Here is a 25505-nt window from a genome sequence, read left to right as displayed (position 1 = left end):
ATGTATTTGTCGGCTCCAAGGATGAACAGAATTTCATTTCAGTCAGTGCTAACATCCTTGGTGAGGTGTAAGTGATAAGTTAAAGAGATCAATGAAGCACACACTGGTGTCTGTGGTAGGCACATCCCTCCTCTTGGGCTCCCAGCCTCCCTCAGGAGGACACAGCACCACTTCTCCTGGGTGGGGAGAGGGAAGCTTTTATGGCTGAGAAGGAAAAGGAATCTAGGAACTCAGGAGCACAGAATGGAAGAACCCAGAGTAGTGTGAAAGGGTGAAAAACACCCTGAAAACAAGGAGTTTTGGGACAGATCTGAACAGATGGAGAAGTGGTCATGCAGAAAAGCAAACTGGGAGGCAGCATAAAGTGCAGAACAGACTAAAATCCAGTTTATCTTGTCTATTTTAGGGTCACAGTTTAGGAATGACTGTTGTTCAAAAGAGAATTAAATTTGCATGTTTTTTAGACAGTAATTTCTTTTCAGAAGGTCCCCAGCTGCATCCCCAGTGCATAAACAGTGGTTGTAGCAAACCAGTGAATGGTCAGAAGAGACCCCAATGTCCAGCCCATCAGTCCTTGGGCCCCTTGCACTCTCCTGACTTCCTGCTGCACTTTTTCCAGGAGCCTGCCCTGTTTTGGGTTTCTCTCAGTTTCTGGTGCCTACAGTGGATATCACTGTTAGGTATTGGGTAGAAAACGAATTTATTTTTAAATTCATTCATTCATTCATTCTATCATGCAGTATTTGAATTGACCCATTAAAAGTGGCTCTTTCTAGTCACTTGATAATTTTCTATTAGTGTTTTTTATAATAAAATCACTAAGGTTGAAAAGACCTCAGGTCCATCAGTCGTCCTTTTGGCCCTGCATGTCATCCTTTTCTGGAACTTTCATTTTTCTATTGCATGTTTTTTGGGGCGTAGGGGACTGGAAAAACATCAAACTGTCAGGCTGCAGGTACCAGAGATTTACACAGCACAAAGATGATATTTTGTACTCCAGCCTTTATTTCCTTGAGTTCTCATTTCCGCTCCCACCATTAATTGGTGTTCCTTGGCACCCTCTCTCTTTGTGATGTGCTGGAAGAAAAGATTTATTGTTAAGTTTTATGCCTGTAAAAAAACGGTCTCATAATTTTTTTGGCTTTTCATGCTGCATTTTACAGTTAAACTTGGCAATTAATTAGTTTTTCCTGCAGTCTTTGCTTGGAATTTATTTCAGTTTTTTGAGGAATCTTTATTTTTTTCCATTTCTTTGCCCTGCTCTGCCTGCATGGGCTGGTTCTGGCTGCCAGTTGAGGAGGGCAGTGCCTGGTGGCCGTGGGGGTGGTGGCAGGTCCCTCGCCCACCTGGCTCAGGTGCTGGGGCCATCTGCCCCCAGGCAGGGAGGAGGAAGCCTCTGCATTCCGGTGGATGCCAGACTGCAGGAGGCTGGGGCTTGGGGGGGTTTGTTTGTTTTGAACAGAAAATCTTGGACGCTTTTCTCTCCGTGCTGAGTTTATCTGTGGGGGTTATCTCCTGTAAGGTGCCCTTAGGAGTTGGCTTTAAATTAGTGGTCTTTTTATTACTGAAAATTAATTGCAAAGAAATACATTATCTCAACTTTCTTTTTTTTTTTTTTTTGTGAGGTACAGCTATATATCTAAGTCAGAACTGGTAACAGCCTGATAAAAATTCTTGCATAATAATTTGTCTTATCAGATCTGTTTATTTTGATTATAATTTTATCAGGCTTTCTGGGCTGGAAATACTCCATCCAGGTGTCTGCAGGAAGCTGAAGGCATGTGCTTCTAAATTTAAGTCAAAGCAGTTCATTTGCTCTTCAGAACACGGATGATGGGGCAAAAAAAAAGCCAGAATATGAAAGGATTTTGAAGCAGCCATTTCAAAATTGAGACGAGAATAACAAGAAGCTTTTTGCTCCAAGGAAACAACTCTTGCTATTCCCTCATGGCAGGCTTGGCACATGTGGCCAGTCTACAGAACTTTGGGACAATGCAGTTTGTACAAGGTCTGCAGAGGATTCCTTGTCTTTGGCAGTTGGTTTCTGAAGGCTCAGCTGCAGCCAGAGGGAGGAGCGGGTCCAGGAGGGGGATCTGGGGGCTGCCACTGCAGCCTTGGTGCACTTTGGGTGCTCAGGGATTCTGAATGGCTCAGGAGGGACTTGGAACGCACGACCACGTTATATGATGCTTTTGTGGGCTACGGATTTCTCTCAGGAGTTGCAGAGCAGAAATGAGTTGATGAACTGAGGCACCCAGGGAAGGAGCTGGGCTGGTCTGGGCTCTGTTGAACAGCGAGCTCCTTCCGTGTGGCCACCTGCATCCAGGAGAGCCAGAGCCAAGCAGGAGACTCCATTAGGGACAAGATGCTAATAAAATTGTTGCTCCAACTTTTTGTAGTTTACAGTTAACATCTCTGTGTGATGTTTTATTTATTTGGCGAATGAGTTTTATGGTTTAATTACGCAGCAGTGATTTATTTGCAAGAGAGCTGGCAAGAGAAAAAGCTCCTCCTGCCCAGCATTTTAGAAAAGAAACATTTTCCCTGGCTTGAGACATCCAGTAACTTCTTACCCATTAAATATTTTTTTTTCCTTTCTTTTGCCTTGTTTCTATGTTTGCTATTTAAAGGAACTTTTAAAGCGTGCAGTCCTGCAGATATTTCCAGTGGTGGGATTGAGCCTTTTATTTCAGGGTCACCCTTGCATTTTAGGCTCAGCCTTGTGAGGTACCTGCAGACATAACTGGACATTTTGAAGGACTGGCATAAATGTGACTTTTATTAAAATGTAAGGTATTATTTTCACTGGGAGTTTGCTGGGAATGAGTGTGAAATTCCTGACTTTGCAAAGCGATGCCGGGCGGGTTCCGCTGCCCTGCTGCCAGCTTCAGGGGGAGGAGGGCAGCCTTTCCTCTGCTGTGTTTATCTCTGCGTGGCCATTTCCAGCCCTCACCTGTGGCTTCCCCACCCTTTGCAGCCCGCAAGACCAAGAAGAAGATCAAGGGGCTGCAGCAGGGCGGCGCGGCGGGCGCGCGCGAGGCTCCGGAGGCGGCCGGCAGCAAGAGCATCGTGCCCGCCTCGCTGCCCCAGCTGACACCCACCCTGGTGTCCCTGCTCGAGGTCATCGAGCCCGAGGTGCTCTACTCAGGCTACGACAGCTCCCTGCCCGACTCCAGCTGGAGGATCCTCTCCACGCTCAACATGCTGGGCGGCCGCCAGGTGGTCGCTGCGGTCAAGTGGGCAAAGGCGATCCCAGGTGAGGCACAGGCACAGGGAGTGCTGCCTGCTCAACCTCAATCTGCCTTCCTGGCTCCCTGTTCAACCTAAATCTGCCTTTCTGCCTTCAAAGCTGTGCACATGAACTGTTGGTAGTATCGGGGCTTCTTCATGGCTCAGGTACTTCTGGAGCAGAGAAGCAGAAAAAATTGGAGATGCAAACATTTGTTTGCCACAAACTAGGTTAATTTATTCCAACACTTTGACCATTGAATGTTGAAATTCTTATTTAAATGGGTATTTGTTGTAAAAGTATTACAGAGAACAATTTGTATTAGTTCTGTCTCCACCTCAGATTCACAGAATGCCAGAATGGTTTGGGTTGGAAGGACCTTAAAGCCCACCCAGTGCCACCCCTGCCATGGCAGGGATGCCTTCTCCTGTCCCAGGCTGCTCCAAGCCCTGTCCAGCCTGGCCTTGGACACTTCCAGGCATCCAGGGGCAGCCACAGCTGCTCTGGGCACTAAACAATTATTTCTTGAATATTTTTAGCAATGAGGTTCTCTTGACTCTGCAGCCCAGCATCACTGTGCTGGCTCATTGGGTCTGCGTTCATGGGTGGATCTTCCCCAACTCCCTCTCACTGTCCAGCTCCAGGGTGGAAGTCAAGGTGTTATTTTCCCTCCAGCTGTGCTCAGACTGACTCGTACCTGGGCAGACAGGGAGGTTTGCTGCTGTTCTGGCTCCCACCTAAAGATGCAGTGACACACAGCAGTGATGTCAGATCTCAGCCTTGGATGTGACATGTGGCATCTGTCTTGGAGAGGCCAGGGCCATGGGGAGCTGCAGGTGTTTGTTCCTACAGAAAAAAGCCCAGTGTTTATCTCCCTCTCACCCCTGTCAGTGCTCTTCACTACCTGTTCTCAAAATCCCTGGCAAAAACACCTCCATGACGCATAGGTTGCCCAAAAATAACATCACAGAACAGGTCTGCCAAAAAAAAAAGAAAAAAGCCTGATAATGAGATTTATGAGTCATAACTGTGTCTCTTTGAGCAGGGGAAATAAATTAACAGTGGGAAGGAAAGGCTGGAAAACTCAAATCCATCCATGTCCAGCAGAGATGTGACTGGAGAGTTGTGTGGGCTCTGGTGGACAGGCTGGGGCAGGTTGGGCTCAGTGATCTTGGGGGACTTTTCCACCCTCAGTGATTCTGGCATTCTGTGTCAGGGCTGTTTGCACTGGGCACTTGTGCTGCATTAGCTCAGTCTGCTCCAGGAGAGGCTCACGTGCACACACTTCCTTCTGGGACAGGTTTTTGGGAGACCATCTGGTATTCCCAGATCCAGATTTAGATTCCATTTTATAAAACACTTCTCTGTTCATCATCTCTGCTGAGCAGAGATGTTTGTAATTTGCCAAACCCTTCAGGTTAGAGCTTATGCTCTCAATGAAAATGCCAATCTTCTCTTTAATAGCTACATTAATGGCAACTATTCTTATCATTTTTATCTCTTTTCTTTTGTTTGCTGAGGTGGTTCCTCATGGGTGTTTAATTTGTATATCCTGCTCCTGTTGTAGCCCATCAGCCATGCTGACAGCACGCCAGCATTCCTTGCCAAACCCTTTAGCTGGGATTTCAAAATAACCTTTTCCTGGGGAGGGTTTGAGCACACATTTCAAGGTTTGACCCAGAAAGACTGGAATCACTTTGAAACCCTTCCTTTGTAATGTGGAGGCAGCAGCTGGTCATTGCTGGTGGCTCCAAAGGCAGGGGCTGTGTTTAGACCCACCAAGTTAGTTACACGTTCATCCACTGGCTCTGTCTGTTGGCACAGCTTCAGGAAGCAGCTCTTCAGATGTTATGAGCTCTTTAGATGTCAGATGCTTAATAAAAATAGATAAAATCAACTTGCATTCAGGCTCTAATAATGGCTCCGTATGGCACGATGGTTTTTTGGTAAGTGTAGGCTGGATCTGATATGAGCTGGTGCTGCAGATCCAAAGCTGGTGGCATTTTCAGACTCTTTGAGGAGCCATTTGCCAGGTTTTACTCATTTCCTCTCTGTTCAGTTGGCTCTGTTCATGCTACATGTGAGATTAGAAGCAATTCATGCTGGTAACTAGTGCAGTACTTATTTTGTAGGTTCAATGTGCAGTTGTTGTTGGATAAGAACAACATTTGGTATTAAATCATTTATTGTCTAGCAGGCTGCTCTTGTGAAAAGGAGCTAACCCTGTTATTTTTGGAAGGCAGCCCAGTGAATTACAGTGTATGTGAACTGTAATTGTTGCCTTTGTGATGTATCTGACTGACCATCAGCTCCAGATAACCACACACACATCTACTGTGATTTTTTTAATATTACATCTCTTTTACTCCCTGTAGTACCTGTGCACTGATAACACAGCAGTTGTGCTGCTCATAACCCTGCTCCTTTTCCAAGCCATGCAACTTTTTTGTCCTTTGTTGCTTTTTTGCAGCTGACACCCTGATCCCCCCCCTCCATTTGTATTTCTCCAGGTTTCCGAAATTTGCACCTGGATGACCAAATGACCCTTCTGCAGTACTCCTGGATGTTCCTGATGGCTTTTGCTTTAGGCTGGAGGTCCTACAAGCAGTCCAATGGCAACCTGCTGTGCTTTGCTCCAGACCTGATCATTAACGAGTGAGTGGCAGCTGCCAGAGCTGGGCTGTGCCTGGGGGTGGGTGGGGGCTGCTCAGTGCTCACACACACCCCCAGCACCTCTCCTTTCCCCCTGGTTTTCTCCAGCAGCTTGCTTAGCATTTCCCACTAAGTCAAACAGAAGGTAATCGAGATATTAAGTGTATTTATATCCAGAAGTTTTTGTGGGAGGTGTTTGTGCTTTAACATTCCATATTGTGACTGTTCCTGCACCATTAACTAGAATCATTCATTTTATCAGAGCCAACACAGTCACAGCTAAAAATATGCCTGGGATGGAGAGAAAAGTTTGGCAAATTGCATAATGTTCTGTCTGTTTAGTGTATCAAAGTGGCAATATGGCCCTCGGGGTTTGCCAGAGTGAAACATTTCTGTCTGATCTGATGGAATTAGGGCTGAAAAGACAAGGTTAAAGATGGAACAACCTGCCTGATCCATATTTCCTTGTTGAACTTTGTTGTCGATTTTCAAGCAGAGTTGAATTTGGTGGAATGTTTGAACCTATATTTTCTTGCACCACACATCGTTTTCCTTGTACTTTTCCAGGCTTGTGTTGTGCAGTAATTCTGTGCTGCAGAAGAGGGGAAGAGGGAATTTGAGATTGTTGAGGTGGTTGGATCTTATTCATGTGTCTCTTTTCTGGTTTTGATATGGAGGCAATACTTTTAGCCTGCTTTGGCACAGTTTAATATTTTTGGTCCTATTTCACTTCAAAATCCGATCTCCCAAATATTTTCTGTGTTTTAAAACAATATAATAATTGTTACATTTTCTGTAGAATCAGCGATTTATAGTTCAAATTTATTTATTCCCTTGCTTTTTTTTATTGTAAATATTTATCCAGGCTTTTATAAACTGTACTCATTGCCTCATAATAATATTTTTTTTTAAAAAAAAAGCTGAGGAGGAGATGGCAGGTGAGGGCCTATCTGTGTCCTTGTGTTTATTAAAGTGCTAAGAATGTGTCTCTGGAGTAGAATAGTCTCTATATGGTGGAATTGAAATAATTGATGTTGTCACTAAGTGCAATAACATCTAATTTGCTGTAAGTCAGAGGTCTCCTGCTGTTTTATCAGTGGGTCAAAACCACAGAGCTTCACTGTTAGGTGTTGGAACTCTTGAAAACCCCCAGAAACGAAAGGGTACTGCTGTTCCAGCAAACAGTAATTCCCAAATTCCGTCCAGCTACACTTTGGTGAATCGTAGATCAGAGTGACATTTGTTTGCAATAAAACACTGAGCTGCCTGAGAGCACTGCAGCTCCTTCCAGTGAGCTACAGGTTCTCCATAAAACTCTCTGGTCGTAACTTTTTATGTCCCATCCCTCAATAAAACAGAGCCACCTCGGGCTAGAACCTGACAAACACCAAGGGAGACGTGAGAGCCCTGCAGGGAGACCTTGTGGGCAGGCAGACAGAAATAAATCCCTTGGCTTTGGGTTTGTGCCCACGTGGGGAGGTGAGCTGAGGGCTGGGCAGTGGTGCTGCACTGGGGCAGGGGACACTGCCGTGGCTGCAGAGAGGGGCAGCTGCTCCTGCTTAATTCCCCCGGGCTTTTACAGGGGATTTAGAAACCATTTATTCTGTTCCTGAGCTTTCAGGACTTACCCTCATGTTTGGTAGAGTTCAGTGTCTTCAGCTTCTCAAAGGGAAGCTTCCCATCTGTCCAAGACTTGGTGGTTCAGTTGGACATAACTGCACTTATTGATTGATTTCTTTATGGGATTAATTAGACTTTCTTTAGCCTCATGTATCTGCTCAAGCATCTGAGCAGCACCAGCCCTTCGTGCATTTATCCTTGTGCCAGCCCTGTCCAGTGTGTTCCTGTGTATTTACTGCTGCTTACATGGAGCAGCAACATCCAGTAGCTCAGAGTCTGTGGTAGGAAAGAGGATTAAATTCTCTTTTTATGTTTTAAACTGGCATATTAGTCATTTGCTCAGTCTTCTCCTAAAAATTTAGTATATATTGAATATTCTGCTTTTACGTCTGTACTCCTATAATTTATTTATTTTTTATGGAGGTATGTCTATACTAGCTGGCAATTTTATATATGTTATACGTGTTTTTATACACATACACATGAAACTTGATTCAAGCTGTTGAAAAGTTTGGCAGCTGAATAAATCTTAGGCTTTAGGCCATTATTTAGTACTTGGAAAGGGTTTAAACCTGTGATTTTGCAGTATTGTATAACTGTTTCCCCAGTTTGTGATTGAAAACATGCCCTGCTGGAGCTGGCACTGCTTCTGTCTCAGCTTTCGTCCTCTGGGTATGTCACAGGGTGCCCAAAATTACAGTGAGCACAGTGACAGAGCACAGTGGTGTTCTTCGAGTAGCAGATGCCATTTAATTGCTGTCCAGCTGGAGACACAAGTTCCTGGAAGTCCTGGGCCCCAGGATTTTGTCGCTGGGGCCGTGCTCGTCACTGCAGCTCCTTGCTGGGCGGAGTGAGGTCACGCGTTTGTCCTCCTGCTCTCATGTGCCATGCAGGGTGGCTGTGCTGCTGGCTGGGAGTAGCAAAACAACAAGTGAGGTCAGTTTTGTAAGCAGTGCTTTGTCAGTTCCCTTTTTCCCCGGAGTTTTTCCCCAGCATTCTTTTGTAACTCCTTCTGTGGAGTCGGTGCCATCTGGTTTTCAGAACAGCAGCATCTTGTTTGCTGGGGTTTGGTGCTGTGCAGCTCTGCTGGGCTGGGAAACTCAGAGCAGTGCGAAATCCCTGCCGTGCTTCCCTCGCCCACGTGCCCATTACTGTGCCCATCCCTGTGCCCATCCCCATGCCCACTGCTGTGCCCATTGCTGTGTCCATCCATGTGCCTATTACTGTGCCCATCCCCATGTCCTTCCCCCTGTACATCTCTCTGCCCATCCCTGTGCCCGTTGCTGTGCCCATCCCCATGTCCATCCCCATGCCCATCCCCTTGTACATCCCTGTGCCCATTGCTGTGTCCATCCCCATGTGTCCATCCCCATGTGTCCATCCCCATGTGTCCATCCCCGTGTCCATCCCCGTGTCCATCCCCATGTGTCCATCTCTGTGTCCATCCCCATGTCCATCCCCCTGTCTATCCCCCTGTCCATGCCCCTGTGCCCAGGCCTGGGCTGGGCACAGGAATGGGCAGTGGGGGTACAAGGAGGGGCCAGCTGGAGCAGCCTGCTCAGTGCTGGTGCCCTGGGAAGGCAGATGTGTGCTGTCGAGCTCTGTGTCTGTTCCATGAGCCAAGTGTAGCACCCCGGGAAGCCGAGTGTAGTTCCCTGCTTTGTGTGGGATCTGTGGGGCCGGTGAGTGCCCTGTGCAGGGAGGGCACCTGGGATCAGGCAGAGCCCTGAGCCCTGCCCTTGTCCCAATCTGTGCCCCCAGGACAGCTCCCTGTGCCAGCTGAGATCATCTGATGTGCCCTGGCCCTGATGGGGCTGGCTGGGAGCTGTTCCCAGGGCTGTGCCAGCCCTGGGACGTGGACAGGCTGGTGAATCACCTCCTTGTGCTCTGTCACTGGGCACAGGGGCCCTGGCTGCTCCCGTGCTCTGGGAGGTTGTGTAGCCTTGGCCCTGCCCAAAGCTCTGTGCCTTCCCCTGCATGCTCAGCCTCCTGCATGGGCCTGCATTCCCAGCAGGCAGAAACAAACAACAGGCTGACCCTTTTCATAATGTTTATTTTAACCTTCTGCCCAGAAGTGGACACAGTTTTACATGAGGAAAACTGCTGAGCCCTGGCAGAGAATGGGTTTAAATTACTCAATTTGAAATGTGTGAGATGCCCTTTGGTACAGCCCAGAGGGGCCAGGACAGCGTTTGTCACCTGGCCCAGTGGTGGCTTTGTGCCAGGTGCCCTGAGAACGTCCCAGAGCCCAGCAGGGCCCTGACTCCTGGGTCGTGCAGCATCCCCTTGTGTGCGCTGCTGCTCCTTGGTGGTGGGACCCGAGGTGGGGCCGGGGTGTCTGGGCTGCTCTCAGTGCCCGCAGCTGCAGCTGCAGGGCTGGGGCAGTGCCACACGTGGCCCAGCTCTGTGGGCAAGGAATTGTCCAACAGCTGCATTTGGGAAATGCTGGGCTTTTACCCTAGTGCTTGGTCTGCTTTATTGCCGTTTCAGTAGTTTGTGTTTCTGTCTTTCCAAAGCCATCAGGATCCCCCTGGTTTTTGCACCTTGAGAATGGGCAAACCCTGTTCCCACCCAGGGTTTCCCAGGGTGATTGTGAGGGAACATCTGTCCCATTGTATAATCCTCTGGAAGGTCTAAGGGAGAGAGAATGGAAAAGTGATCAGTTTTGGAGGAATTGTTGTTTCATAACCAAATCTTACTCGTAGCTCCCACAGGGATCCCATTTTGTCTCTGTGTAGATAATATTGCTGTATAGGTGATACCAAGGAAAGCTGACACGTTATTAGCAAAAAATGAGGTGCTGGCATCACTGCGGAGAGATTGTACTCATTGCATTGAGTTATTTTGCTTGTCTTTTTCTCTACAAAAACCCATGGAAAATCATAAATCTGTCTTGCACTGTTCAGAATTAGTCTGTTCTTCATTTCCCACTCAAAACTAATTCTGCAATATTCACCATAACCAGCTGTAAGAGCACAGATAAGCAAGATTGCTGTGTCAGATGAGGTATTAGATAAAAGCAGTTCCTGTCTTGATGCAAGGCTTCATTGAAATAGGAAAAAAGATATACAGAAATATAATGTTTGTTATTCTGATTCCAAGATTTGCCTTTGCTTGTCAACATGATTTTCCATTTATGGTTAGAAACAAGTTTATTACAGTACAGAGATAATGAAGTTTAATTGCAGTGCTGGTCATTGCTTCAGGAACACAGATGGGCACAAGTATAAAGTCACTTTGAGGAGTTACAGGAAGATACTCCTAAATATATAAATATGCATTCAATTAGGTGCGCATTTCAAAGGCATTGAGAGAATTAGAGAAATCCCAGCTCTAGTGTGGCACTCCATGTGTTTCCCTGGGAACATGGGAGACTCTGGGACCGCCAGGCTCGGGGAACTCGGTCTGAACTTGATTTCTGTGCCACGTTGGTGCTGGGCTGCTGAGAGCAGAGCTTGCTGCTGAGGCCCTGGTGCAGACAGGCTCCCTCTGTACAGGCCCTGGCACTCAGGGTGTCACAGGGCTCCTCCTGCCCTCGGGGCCAGCCTTGATGTGTGCCACCGAGGCAGCCACCTCAGGGACACCCTGGGAATGGAGCCTCCTTTGCTATGCCCTGGCTCACGTACAGCTCCTCATCTGCAGCGTGGAAAGACAGACCCAGAGCGTGCAGATAGCCAGACATTGCCCTAATTCCTGTGCTTTTATTCCTCAGGCAGAGGATGAATCTCCCATGTATGTATGAACAATGCAAACACATGCTCATGGTGGCCCGAGAGCTGTCCCGCCTCCAAGTCTCCTACGAGGAGTATCTCTGCATGAAGACCTTGCTTCTCCTCTCTACAAGTAGGTGAACAGCTCCATACCTAGCTTTTTCTTCTTCACAAACATGTGGTGGGTTTGCAATAGGTATTGTGAGATAGATTTATACAATATGCTACATTTTTTAGGGTATGCTGGAGTTAAACAAGTCACAGCTTAGTAAATTCTGTCTGTACTGCATGAAAGTTCAAAGGGCAGTGGCAAAAATAGTCCTTTAGAATATACGGAAATCAACTAACCTAATGTAAGTGATTATGTGTAAATACCTTTCACAGTGTTGTTTTTCCCCTCTGTTGATAGCACTGGTAGCCAGTGATTTTGTTCTCCCCTGCTCTGTGGGGCTGCAGCTCTCTGAGGGTCTGAGCTCAGCCCAGGCTCAGCTGCAATCCAGGGACTCACAGAGCAGAGAGAGAAAGAGAGAAAGAGTGTGTGAGTGTGTGTGAGAGTGCTGGGGTGGGTGTGAGTGTGAGTGTTCTGGGGTGTCTGTGAGTGTGTGTGTGAGTGGGTGTGGGTGTGAGTGGGTGTGAGAGTGCTGGGGTGGATGTGAGCTGGGCACCTTGCTCCAGCACAGCCTCTGTGTCCTGGGAAATCCCATCCCATCCCATCCCATCCCATCCCATCCCATCCCATCCCATCCCATCCCATCCCATCCCATCCCATCCCATCCCATCCCATCCCATCCCATCCCATCCCATCCCATCCCATCCCATCCCATCCCCTGGATCCCATCCCACACTCAGAGGATCCCCAGGGAGCTGCTCAGGCAGGGACTGACGTGTTCCTGCTCCTGCCTGGCACGAGGGCTTCGCTTCAGAGCAGTGACAGAGTTGCCAGTGTGTTTTAAAGGTAGCAGCAGAGCAAGTGAAGATTTGTCAACAGACTTTGGTACTTGTGCATCGTCCTTATCAGGTGCCTTGGCTTGGAAGGGACCTGAAATGTGATGATAAGTAAATATTATAAAGTTTATTACACTGAAGGTGTAAACATTCCTTATCTTTAATGTTTCCAGTGAATAATAGCATTGATTCTCGTACAAAAGGAGATTTTGTTCACCTTGGCTTTCTTTCTGGGTAGGAGCAGGAGGATTGGGAGCCCCAGCACTGCTCCCATATCAGGGCAGGGGTGGTGGGTGTGGGCAGTGTGAGGGTGCCATGGCCGGTTCCCCCAGTGCCCCACCAGCCTGGCAGTGCCCAGCACTGCCTCGCTGCCAAGCCCAGAACTGCACAAGGGCTCTTTTCAGAGGAGACTTGCAGCCTCTCATGGCCGTGGGCTTTGTAGGAACTTAAAACTTCCCTGAAACTGCAGATTTCAAACAGTTCCTGTTTGATTCTGAAATCTCTCCCAAAAATTCCTCAAGTGTTTCGGGTGTGGTGTAGGCCAGCTTTCCTCCCAGGAGCTGGAAATTTCCACAGAGAAATTTCCATGGCAGAAGTGGTGAGGAGGCAGCGCTGGCAGGACTGAGCCCCCCCAGCAGCAGGGCTGGGCAGGGGCTGGCACTGCCCAGAGGCCTCTCCACTCCATTTCCAGTGGGAGACAATTTATCCTCATTGTGCCAAGTACATACATTGTGTGAGTGGTACATCAGGGAGCTTCTGCAATTGAATAGCTGAAATTTCTATAACTCTTTAATCCACGACTTGACAATTTGGATTTGTTTATTGTGTTTCTGTGTTAAGTTTTCCAAGAGAAGAGGAGGAGGAGTAAAGCAGGAATCCCACACAGGTCTAGACTTGCAGCTCACACACAGACGTAGCTCAGAGACCTTTTCCATGTGAAATATTGAAACAGTTGACAGGTTTCATCTCCTGTGTAGGCAAGACAGACAAGAGACTTCATTCCAGAATCTCTCAGATGCAGACAGTGCAGGGAAGGTTGGATTTCCTAAGGAAGGGAATGTGCTCTGTGGCCTCTCTCCTGCTGTCCTGCTTTTGGTCACCTTTGTCTCAGCTCTTTCTCTTCTCTGTCTTCAACTCTTCCACTTCCCCGAGGTGATGAGAGGCCTCAAGGGAAGCACCTTAAGGACCTCTGGAGTCCCCATGCTCCATTAGTCCAGGTTGGTCCTGGCCTGTGGAAGGACCATCCCCACAGGAGGAGATAGGCACAGGGACTTCACCTGGGTTTGAATCCCCGGGCTCTGGGATTGTGTCCCAGCTCCTCAGCTGCCCAGCCCTGTCCCAAACAAGCTGTGTCCATGCCCAGTTTCCCATGGCTGGTGCAGTGTTTGTTGTCCAGTTTGTCACTGCCTTGCCTCGTTACTTGATCCATGTCAGGAGTCTCACAACAAGATGATCTTTCAAGATCCTTTCCAAGCCAAGCCATCCTGTGATCCTGCCCTTGCTCTACCCTGGGCACACAGAATTTTTAAGGAACCTTCCTAATGTCACATTTCCCCAGGGCTGGAGAGCACAGCAGCTCCAGCCCTGGTGCTTCTCCATCAGGGTGCTTCCAGGGCTGGGTGTTGTTGCCTCCGTGGTCCAGTTCCCCTCCTGCTGTTTTTTGGTGGAATACCTTTGTGGGTTATTTTTTATTTTGCAGCAGGCCTGTGCTTTGTGTTCAGTGGGTCACTGTCCCATCCTGCTCTCTCCTTGTCTCTCTGCTGTCATTTCAGTCAGTCCAAGTCCTTTTCCTTTTGCTCATTTTTATAGAATCACAGAATGGTTTGGGTTGGAAGTGACCTTAAAGCTCATCTTATTCCATCCTGGCCTTAAACACTTCCAGGGATCCAGGGGCAGCCAGAGCTTCTCTGGGCACCCTGTGCCAGGGCCTGCCCACCCTCACAGGGAAGAATTCCATATTTTACCCTAAATTTCGCTCTTGCTCCTTGTCCTGTCACTCCAGCTCCTGATGAAGGTTCCCTCTCCATGTAGCTAATGTAAGAGAGCTTAAACCATGTCCCAGTTCAGTGTGGCAGTGTTGTAAAGGTGGCTGTCCATGTTGCAGTTCCCAAGGAGGGCCTGAAGAGCCAGTCCCTGTTTGAGGAGATCCGCATGACGTACATCAAGGAGCTGGGCAAGGCCATCGTCAAGAGGGAAGGGAACTCCAGCCAGAACTGGCAGCGATTTTATCAACTGACTAAACTGCTGGACTCTATGCATGATGTAAGTCCTGACAGGAATGCTGCAGGCATTCCAGAGAAATACGTTTGGGGCGGGGACAGCGAGTTCCTCCAGCTCTTTTTAAAGGGACGAATATCGGGGAGGAGGAGGAGGAGGAGGAGGAGATCATGCTTCTCTGCTGTCTCACGAAAGGCAAATTGAGAGCCTTGAACATGGTCCTCTCAGGCTGCCTCTGCAGTGCAATCCACAGCAATTAATTGTATAATTAATCTCATTTTCAGTCTCTGCCGTTTTTAAAAATTGCCTTGCTTTAAAAGAGGAGCTGTAACTGACTGCAGTAGAAGCAGAAATGTGGCATTTAAAAGCAGTCTTATCTCAGAGCCCAAGAACTAAAGAGTTTATGGAATAGTTTGAAATTCTGTTAAAACAATGCCTCAGCAGTATGTGTGGTGTTAGCCATGATCTAATTTTGAAGGAATTTCCAATTCAGACCGTCTCCTTTGGCAGTTTAATTCTAATTACACATGTAGCACAAAGCAGTGTTTAAGACAAGGGTAACTTGGAGACCTCAAAATTACTGTTTTTTTCTTTGTAACTGTACCAGGCACCTGGAAAGATCTCATTTAGCTTATCCATGTGTGTGTTATTTACCTGCTGGAATGGGAATTGGTACCAAATCTCCTCAGCGTTTGTAAAGCCGTGCACAGTCTGGTTGGTTGGTTTATATCAAAATGCCATGGACAATAATTAATGAACTAAATGAGGATTCCTGTGCACGTGTTGCCTGAGCCTCATCCTGTGGGCAGGAGCTGGGGAGGAGGGAGGTGGATGTTCTCTGAGCGTCTTCATCTGCAAGTAATTCTTTGTCTTGTCACTCGTAGGTGGTTGAAAATCTTCTGAGCTTTTGCTTCCAGACATTTTTGGATAAATCCATGAGTATTGAGTTCCCAGAAATGTTGGCAGAAATCATCAGCAATCAGATACCAAAATATTCCAATGGAAATATCAAGAAGCTCTTGTTTCATCAGAAGTGACTGCCTTAACACAAAGGGTTGCCTTAAGAAACCGTCACACGATAGCTTTGTTTTGTAAAGAGAAAACCTACAGAACTTGTTCCTTTTGTCCTCGCAGGTGTTTCTTTTGTAATTATGCACTACATGTGGTTTACAGAGGGCCAAGAGTTAGGCTGGAGAAGCAGCGGATTTCTCGCGTTGGGGAAAGGATTGGGGAGAAAGGAAAGGAAAGGAAATCGTGGTTCTGGCAGAAATTTTCTCTCTCCCCTCGTGCACCATCCCTGGATGCATCAAACCACCAGTGACAAGCTCTGAGGCTGTTACGAACATTCTGCTAATTAATTAATTAATTGCTGCAGTTGGCTGGAGACAATTTTTTAGGCTTTTTTTTTTTTTATTTTAGTAAAGTGTTTTGGATTTTTTTTTTAAAGTTAAGGTAGTATTTTGGTTTATGCATGTAACCTGAAGAAAGTTTACAAGTGTATATCAGAAAAGGGAAGTTGTGCCTTTTATAGCTATTACTGTCTGGTTTTAGCAATTTCCTTTAACTTTATATACCGTGAACTCAGCTTGTTCATTTTTTCTTACATAATTTTTTTGTAATACTTCAAGATGCCTATTGTACAGCTGGTTTTTTTAAGGTGGGGCAGCTCGTAGCTTTCCTAAATGACCTCTAGACAGTAAATACTCAAGTAGATTAATGTGAAACTGGGTTGGGCTTTTCTAACCTAATGCTTTCAACCGGCAAAGTGGCCATAAAAATTGGGTTTTTTCTAAGGGCCCGGGTGGGTGGGTGAACACTCTCAAATCTCATTTCAGTAGATCCAGATGAAACAAATCCTTTTGGTACATTGCAAAAGTGTTGGATATGCAGATTCATAGAAAATTAACCCAGTCCTAACTGGATGTAAATGAGCAGGTTATTTTATATATTGAAAAAAAGAAGCCTGATTTTTGCATATGATGCTACAGCCATAACGCAAAGAGTCACGGGCTGCATTGATGCCAAGAAGATCAGTCCTGACTGCCCATCAGGAAATTTTCAGGAAAATATGCATAGCTTCAGAAAAGTTTACTTCTGTGTGGAGAAACTCCGTTTTCTATACACTTAAAGCTGCCATCACACAAGAATTTCTGGAGACCCCAGGGACAGGGGAGGACCGAGTGCACCCAGCGGCTGGGGCTGTTCTCCTGTAGGATTCCAGGATCCTCCTCTCCGGGGACTTGTCCACGCAGCTGGGATGGATCTCCCAGCTCCGAACTCACCTGGTTAGAGACCTAATTCCACATCTCCACCCTTCACTGACTGCTCCATCCTCTTTCCTGGAGAGCAGGAGAGCTCCGCTACTGAGTTCGTGGTCTTAGAGTTGTCCGTCAAACTTTCTGTCTTTGTAAGGCTGCAGCCCTTCACATTGAATTCCTGGCGTGCCATAAATTCCCATAGGCCTTGTGGATTTCTCCTTGTTGCCATTGATGAGGATATTTTCGACATTTAGAAGCTGTAGTAGCCTTTTCTACATGCACCTTAACAATTTTCTGTATCTCAAAACTGAAATACTTACTATGCCACTCTAAAATTTGATTTTTACTCGAAGTGGCCAGATCGTTTGTGTAATAGAAATGAGAAAGATCGTCTGAGAAAATACAAAACCTAATATATTTTTATATTTAGTTATAGTTTCAAATATGTATAATCGGTATATTCACTGATCCAAGAAAAAAAGGGAAGGGCTACTGCAGCTTTAAAAGCAATTTATTAAATGATTGTAAAATAGCTTGTATAGTGTATAATAAGGATGATTTTTAGATGACAGATTGCTTTATCATGATACATGTAATTATATTTTTTGTAGGGGTCACAGATATGCTGAGTGGAAACCGTCGTGCGTGGTTTGGCCGGAGGCAGCACCGGGGCTGTCGGTGTTGGTATCCAAAGAAGTGCTCTGTTCAGAGGGGAAACCTGTGCTCCTGGGTGTTTGTAGGGTTGGGTTGTGTTCATGGAATCACTGTGTACAATTCCCGTTGGTTTGGGGGGGATATACTCCTATCTGTATGGTCGGGAGCCGCTCCCGAGGCACGGCTGAACCAGACCCCGCTGCAAAAACTGTCGCAGCTCTGACAGCAAAAACAGCTTAGAAATTGGGCAATAATCCACATCCAGGTGCCAGCAATATGTAAATACAGAGCGTGGGGTGTTCACAGCACATTTCTACATTGAGCAGACCTTGGTTTCCAACTTGAAATAGGAAACTCAATTCTCATCCTTTCTTAAAGCTCTTTTTGAATGTTATACCTATTAAAAAAGATCCTATATTCAGTACTTTGGAGTAAAATAGCATCTTTAATAAAAGAAAATAATCACTCTCTTCTTTGATCTGTAAGGAATATGTACATTTTGTAATAGGTAAAGGTCAGGATTTTAATTACCACTTCCAGCCCAAGTCATTGGGAATCGTCCCGCGCCCGTTTGCGATACAGATAGGAGTTTGTACTGGTGGGGCTGGGGGGTCCTGGGGAGGGGAAACCTGCTCTTTCTTTGGAGAATGTTTTATAAACTTGCACCCCCAGCGCCCTCAGTCAGAGCCTGGGGACAGCATGTGTGGGTCAGGGTGCAGGGACCCCAAATTGTGATTTTTGCCAGCAAAACCAACTGCCGTGAACTCCAGCAGGTGGTGGAGTTGGGGGTTGGAACTGGATGAGCTTTAAGATCCCTTCCAGCCCAAATTCTGGGGTTTGTGATCCCCTCGTGAGAGAACCGGTCACATAGGAGGAGAGGCGCTCTGCCCCCTGTGTCTGTTTGCCTGTATATTCATTTTTAGTCTGGATTTAAGGAGAATCAGAGGAAACTGTGATGTTCGAGGAAGAATCGTCCTGTACATGCTGTTCAGTTTAAACTTCACCAGTGAGACTCCGTAGTGCTGTAGCCAGCAGTGAGAAGTCCGTGTCCTGTTATCCGTGGTCCGTGTAGCAGTGGGGAGTCCCTGCACTCTGGATAAAGCAGGGAGAACTCGGCCTTGGCCCTTCAGTGCCTTATCACAAAGTGCACGGATCCGCCCGCAGGCGGGGGCAGCTCAGGACTCGCAATGGCCTTAGGGGGACACCGGGACGGGGACAGGGACACGGGGGGCCGGGGGGCTGGGGACCGGTGCCAATCGATGCTGAAAAATGACCTCGCCATTTCCACAGGAAAAGGTAGGGAAGGAGGAAGTGCCTGGATGAACACGGGCTGTGGGAACATCCTGCGGCCAAACTCCAGAGAGGGAGGACTTCAGGGACATGACTTAGAGTGAGGTTTTATAGAGATTGTATTATTATATCCCTGCAAGTGTTCGAGGCCTGCCTGGACGGGGCTCGGAGCAGCCTGGTCTGGTGGAAGGGGTCCCTGCCGTGGCAGGGGGGATAGATGAGCTTTAGGGTCCCTTCCGACCCAGTCCAGGCTGGGATTCATGGTCACAGACCAGGCACGCTCTGCCCCATCCCCGTCTGCAGCCAGGGCTTGCTGAGCCATCGATGTCTCATAGGAACCAAATTTTCCGTGAAGGTCGAGGGCCTCTCCAGAGGCCTCGTGTCCGAGGGAAGGCTGGGAGAGTGTGGGAACGCCCCACCTCCAACCCCCTGCCCACAGCAGAGGCAGCGATGGGTCATTACTCTATTTTGTATATTAAACAAAAAGATATATACTGGGGACAAATCCTATATCATACCAGTGTATGGCATTATTAAAAAAATCATTATTTTTATCACAGCAATTTTAAACAGCATTAAAAAAAATTAAACCAGTGACTCCTGTTTAAAAATAAAAGTTGTAGTTTTTTATTCATGCTGAATAATTCTGTAGTAACAAGTCTGTAGTTTTCACCTACTCAGTGAAATGTTGGACTGTAAAAGCTTGTGTGGAATTGTTGAACATTTATTTTTTCATTTAAATTTGCTGTTCTGGTAATACAAAGCCACACATCTGTACAGAAGTTGCAGTAAATGTGAGCCATTTACAGCAATGCCAAATAATGGACAGAAACCATATAATAAAATTCTGCTTTTTTCATTAAATGGCTCCAAAATGCTTTTGTGGAGTTTTTGTTGTGGTCTTGGAGAGGGTTGGGTCTGACATGGCAGGAGAGGAACTCTATGAATTTATGGTCCCTTCCAACCTCAATCCGTCTTTAATTCTATGATTTTAAGTGTATTTTGTCACTGCAGCGGTTCCCAACTGTCTGATACTCATCAGCATGTGATAAAAGCTCCTTCCCAAGGCAGGTGCCAGCTGCCAAACATTAGTGATAGAGGGAAATAAAATGCACTGAACAGCCTCGGGGCTCCCCAGGTGTGGGCAGGGGTCGGGTGGTGGGGGCTGAGCTGCCCTGGGGTCCTGTGCAGAGGCAGAACTCAACCCAGGAAAAAGGGAAGAGGACTTGGTAAATCAGCAGGGCTGAAAGGAGCCTCTCTGGCTGGGAAGATGCTGCCCTCGGGTTCAGGAGGTCTCAGCCCTGGAGCAGAAGATGCTGCCATGGAGCTCCTTCCCTGCCCTGTTGGAGTTTCCGACGTTTCCAGCCCCTCAAACCGCCGCGGTTTTCCCCCAGCACAGCTCAGCCTTCCCCTTGAGCCACAGAGCCAGGCCTGCTGTAATAAAATCTCATTTAACTGCAGCAGAAAAGGCCGAGTTCCCAGCAGGGAACGATTTCTTTGAATTGTTTGCAATTAAAACAAAGCTTACATAAATTTCCCTTCGGTAATTCCCAAGCTGGATGGCTGCGGATGGGGTTCAGAGGCAAGGCAAGGAGGGGATTTACCATAACCACGTTTATTTGGGCCACAGTTATGGAAAGATGCTTTAAGGAGAGCCCTCAGACACTCAGATAAAGAACTGCTCAGTGCCTGATGGGCTCCAGCCTCATGGTAAGTGCATCAAGTCCTCGGTGTGGTCACATTCCACCCGAAATCCCCTTTGTCCCATTCCATTTACAAAAGCATTGATAGCAAAAGCCTCTGTGGGATTTCTGCCCCTTGCCTGAGCACCCTCCCATGCTCCATGGCCCTGGGGTGGGCTGGGACGGGGCTGCTGCCCTTGCTCACCTGCCGCCTTGTTCTGCTGCTGTTTGCTGTCTTGAGCTCTATCTTCAGCTTCCAAGAAATTCGGGTGAAGCCCAGCATGTGATTGCAGTTCATGATTTCTGCTGTGTTCACATTATCCCAGTAAAATGATGGCATTTCAGACTGGTTAGGAGAAGATGCCATTAAATGCCATTTTTACAGCTCTGACATTTAGATTTGAGCTTTGGAATTGGTGTTTGCCCCCGGGATGGTCCCCAGGGGGCTGGTTTGTCCCTGGCCGTGTCCCCTCTGCAGCGTGAGCTCTGGGCACGCGGAGCTGGCCCGTGTCAGGCACAAATTCTGGGGTTTTACAGAATAAAAAACTCCTTGGCTGCATGGTACTGCTTATCCCAAAGGGGCTCCCAGATGCTCTCAGTGTTCTTGCCAAGCTCCTGCCAGCATCCAGCAGGTTTGGTGCATTTCCTCACCAGGGTTACTGATAACTTCAATTATTGGTGAGCCTGAAAATACACTATATATTATATATAGTACATGGACATTTCAAATTTAAAAAGTGTAAATATTGAACTTGTCAAAGTCTGGCTGGAGGAGCAGCACAGAGAGGAACCATCAGAAGGGAGTGCACTGATGTCCAGTGCCTGAGCCCATGGGTCAGCTGATAAAATCCAACCTGGAGGAGGGAGGTGGCAGTAAATAGCCTCATCCAATCCATCACAGGCCTGGCACGGCCCCAGAGCATAATGAAGGATATTCCCTGAGGTCACAACAGGGAACCTTAGGTTAAAAAAATAACAAGTGGACTACTTCTAATTAAGGGATCTGTTGATTTGAGATCAAACCACATTAAAATGTTGGGGCAAAACTGCTGAGGCAGTGTCAGATGTGGGCACTAATTGTGCTCCTGATGCAGGAGATGGGGTGACACTCCTGCTGAGGAAGGTGACCTGGTGTGCCCAGGGGGATGTGTCCCCAAGGAGCAGAGCATGGAGGGGACAGAATCGCCAGGGGCTGGACACAGGGAGCTGCATCCCTGAGGAGCTGAGAGGGGACACAGGCGGTGACATGGGGCAGGGGGCCTGTTCTGCCATCCTGTCACCCTGGGCTCCTGCCCTGGCCCCAGCCCATGCCTATCTGGGCTCCTGCAACAACAAATCCAGAATTAAAACCCAGCATTTTTAATTCCTCATTTCTCTCCTAGCCTTTTCCTTTTTACCCTTTTTGGCTCGCAGGCAGAGTTCCTCCAGCTGGCTGCAGCCAAGCTGCATGTGTTCCTACCCCAAACAAACACAGCGCTGGCCTGCCAGCCTCAAACACAGCAATTACTAAAAATAATTTTTAAAAATCCACCCAGCCCAGCCCAAGCCTTGGCGAGTCCAAAGGAACCCTTGGAGGGATGTGGCTCTCACAGCCCCAACTCCTGCAGCCCCTGCTCAGGGCAAGGACAGGTCCGGGGTCCCTGCTGGGGTCCCGGGGGGCTCCTGCTGCCCCTCGGCCACCGCTCACTGCTGGCTTTGCTGAGCAGAATGGGGCTGAAACAGCTCAAAGCTCTCGGGCTAAATATATCCCCGTTGCTGGGGAAATAAATAATAAACACAGTGTGATGGGGATGTCACTGGTTCTGCTGGGGCTGGGGCTGCAGCGCTCCGGGTACCACACAGGGTAACAAAACTCAACAAAAACTGGGCAAAACCAACAACAACAGTGGCTGAACAGATAGCCCAGCCAAACTCAAACTTGGCAAAAAATAACCAGCAGTAAAACAGAGGCAAAAGCAGCACGTGCATCTCCCAGACTCAGAAATATTAATGATAACGGCTGCAGCAAAATGAATGAGCTTTAAAAAGGAACAAAGCATCTCCAGGATCTGTGGGAGTGGCAAAGGGAGGGCAGCTGCGCACAGGGCAGATGGGGCTGCCCCATCCCTGTCCACATCCATGGGGCCTGCAGAGGTGGCACTGTCCCTGCCCGGTGCCACTGAGGTGTCACTGCAGTGCCACGGGCAGGGCTGGGGCTGGCTGAGGTACCCAGGGCACAACGAGCCTGTTTGCTCCAGAGCTGGGGCAGCCTTGGGAAGAGCTCCCTGCTGGCTGCCAGGGCAGGGGGACACGGTGCCATGGGCTGGGAATGAGCACTTACCTCTGTGTGACCGTGAGAGGGGCTTTGGACAGGGGCCTGCAGGGACAGGACACAGGGAATGGCTCCCGCTGCCAGAGGGCAGGGATGGATGGGATGCTGGGAATGAGGAATTGTCCATGGTGGGCAGGCCCTGGCACAGGGTGCCCAGAGCAGCTGTGGCTGCCCCTGGATCCCTGGCAGTGCCCAAGGCCAGGCTGGACAGGGCTGGGAGCACCTGGGACAGTGGGAGGTGTCCCTGCCATGGCAGGGTGGCACTGGGTGGGATTTAAGCCCTTTCCAGCCCCCTGTGGCAGGGAGATGCTCACCCAGTGGAACCTTCACTGCCAGCCACGTTCCAGCCCTTCTGGGACTCATCCCCAGAGCTCTCCCATCCCCTGTCCCTCCTGCTCTGCTCTTCACCCACAGCTGGCTGTGAGCAAAAGCTCTGAGCCCTCTGCAGATATTTAATTATCTGCTTGCTGGGGTAAGCTGGGTCCTGGGGCAGGGCAGGCCTGGGGGAGCAGCTGATGGGGGCTGTGGGAGGGAGGGGTGGCAGGGACACAGCAGGGACACAGAAATCTCCTGTGGAGATGGGATTGCTCCAGCTCCCCTCACTCCCAGCTCCAGGCCCTGTTCTGCCATCCCCACCTAATCCAAGCCGGGCTGGTCTCCGGGGCACCCGGCTCCTGCAGACTTTTTCCCTTCCTGCCTGCGTCACTGAGTTTAGAGCCCAGGTGTGATTCTCTAGACCCTTTTGTCTGAGGTTTAGAAGCAGAATAAGCTTCATTAGCAGAAGGGAGGATTTACAATCAGTAATAGGTAGGTGCTACCTTGTGAGCTGTCAGCCTCGTGCTAAATTACCTGCAAACAATCAGCTCCTCACCCAGAGAACAGAGCTTTAAACGGCCATTTCTCTAAACACCTCTGCTTTTAATCATTATTTCCCAAAAGCTAAACATCTGAATTAGCCCAAATACACAAACTGTAATTGCTTTGAGGTTTCTGGTTCGTTAGGAGTATCAAACCACCACACACTCACTAACATGTCTCTCCACCCTCAGGCTCTGGCTCTGTGCAGGGGACTTCCCTTCAGCTGCCCCAGATCCATCCCTGTGCTCTGCTGCTGCCCATGAACCAGGGCTGTGGCCTCTTCTCCAGGCAGCCAGGGACAGGACAAGAGGAGATGGCCTTGAGCATCCCAGCCAACCCCAGCGCAACTGCAAACCAAACCCATCCCAACCACAACCCAACACTGAACCCAGCCCAACTAATCCAACAACCCAACCCACTCCCAGCCCAAACCCAAACTCAGCCCAGCCCAACACCAAACCCAGCCCAACACCAAACCCAGCCCAACACCAAACCCAGCCCAGCCCAATCAATCCAACTGCCCCCAAACCCAACCCAAACTCACTGTGTGTTTGTGGAACATCAGCCATTGATGTGAAACATGGCAGGGCTGCACCAAGAGATTCTTCTGATGTTAGCTCCAACAGCCATCATTGCACCTTCTCTTTTTTTTGTGACTGACCAGGGGCCATGGGAGAGGCTCAGCCCACTGGCAGTGTCACCACTCAGCTTTCGTTTCATTTTGACTGATGATTTTAATACTAACCATCAAATGCTGCGTCAGGCTGGTTTAAAAAATATTTCCTACCTTTAATTTCTCTTGGAACAAACCAATGTTTACTACAGTATTAAAGCTGGCCCAAAATGGGAACATTTAGTAAGCGTTCCAGACAAGTTTTTCTTTTTGGAAAATTTTAATTAAAAAAAAATATTCCACTGGCTCTCCTGTAAGAGCAATAACTTCTGCCTCGGGTTGATTTCCTTTCCTCCAGGAGACATCTCGTAAATACATGTGTGTGGGACTTTTGTTCCCAGAAACTCTCTAGGTATCACATCCAAGAGCTCCCAAGTGCCTCTGAAAAGGAATTTACTCTGGTCTCAGAGTAACTGGAGTATCCAAGGAGCCGGAGGGGGACCCTGCACTGAGAGGTTTTGTGGGGACACGGTGGGAGCAGCGTGGTGCTGCTGCTCACACAGCATTGCTAAGCAGGTCCCCAAACAGCCTGTCCCCAGATAATGCCTTTTGGAGGGCTCTTGGCAGGTTTGCAATTCCCATCCATCCCCAGCACTGCTCCAGCAGCATCCCAGCAAGGCAGGAGCTCGGCACAGGACAGCTACAAACACAAGCAGTGCTGACAGATGAAGGATGAAGGGTTTTTTAAAACCCTTTCCATCAGCCCTCCTATCCCTCTCCCAGCCCCAGGGAGGGGCTCTCACACCCACCCCAGGCACCCCGAGGTCCCAGCCCCAGCCACGGAGCAATGCTGGGGCTGGATAAAGCCTGGCCTCAGCCTAAGCCAAGGCTGGATGCAGCCCAGCCCCGTCTGATGCCAGGGCTGGATAAAGCCTGGCCTCATCCCTGGTCTCAGGAAAGCCAAGAAATAGCACAAAAGTTGGCTATAAAATCCAAGGATAGAGATGAACCAGCAACGTGCTAGGGAAACACCGGATTTTATCCCCAGCCTTCTTCATCCAACACCTCAGAGCAGAGACCACGAGGCAGTTTGGGGACCTCACCCCTGCCCAAACCACACCAGCCACCTGAGGGCCCAGAGTGTTCCCCAAGGGGTCAGAGTGCTATGGAGAAGGGGTGATCCCATGGGAATGAGCTGTGCCACCCACACTGGAAAGCAGGAAAAAAAATTAGTGCCTTTTTCCTCTTTTTTTCCCCAAGACAAAAGCCCAGGAAGTTTAATTACTGTGGACAAAAACGTGAAGAAGGCTGAAATTTCAGCTCCCTTCTCTCTAAGTGACACCATTGAGAGAAGGAAGCAGCAGCTCCAGGCTGGGGGTCGGGGGCTTTGGAGCCTCTTGGTGACCAGCCTCAAATGTCCTTTGCTTCTCTCCTTACAGCTCTTCTAAAAATATCAAATATAGATA

The 25505-nt window shown here is 48.3% G+C and overlaps 1 protein-coding gene across 4 annotated transcripts in view; it reads left to right on the top strand.

The window, feature by feature from the left end:
• NR3C1 (nuclear receptor subfamily 3 group C member 1) overlaps nt 1-17626 on the top strand; it is a 60567-nt gene extending 42941 nt beyond the window's left edge. For 3 of the 4 annotated variants that reach the window (XM_030957785.1, XM_030957787.1, XM_030957786.1), the window contains exons 5-9: nt 2978-3256; nt 5740-5884; nt 11214-11344; nt 14261-14418; nt 15258-15889. In XM_030957785.1, the coding sequence (XP_030813645.1) occupies nt 2978-3256; nt 5740-5884; nt 11214-11344; nt 14261-14418; nt 15258-15410 (866 nt within the window). In that variant the 3' untranslated portion in view covers nt 15411-15889. Of the gene's footprint in view, nt 1-2977; nt 3257-5739; nt 5885-11213; nt 11345-14260; nt 14419-15257 lie in introns of all 4 variants that reach the window. The other variant, XM_030957788.1, reaches the window with a different exon arrangement.
• The last annotated feature ends 7879 nt before the right edge of the window (nt 17627-25505 follow it).

The sequence above is a fragment of the Camarhynchus parvulus genome, chromosome 13 (assembly GCF_901933205.1).
Source record: "Camarhynchus parvulus chromosome 13, STF_HiC, whole genome shotgun sequence".
NCBI lineage: Eukaryota > Metazoa > Chordata > Aves > Passeriformes > Thraupidae > Camarhynchus > Camarhynchus parvulus.
The sequence above is the reverse complement of the archived record's forward strand: the minus strand, read 5'-3'. Positions and strand labels throughout refer to the sequence as shown.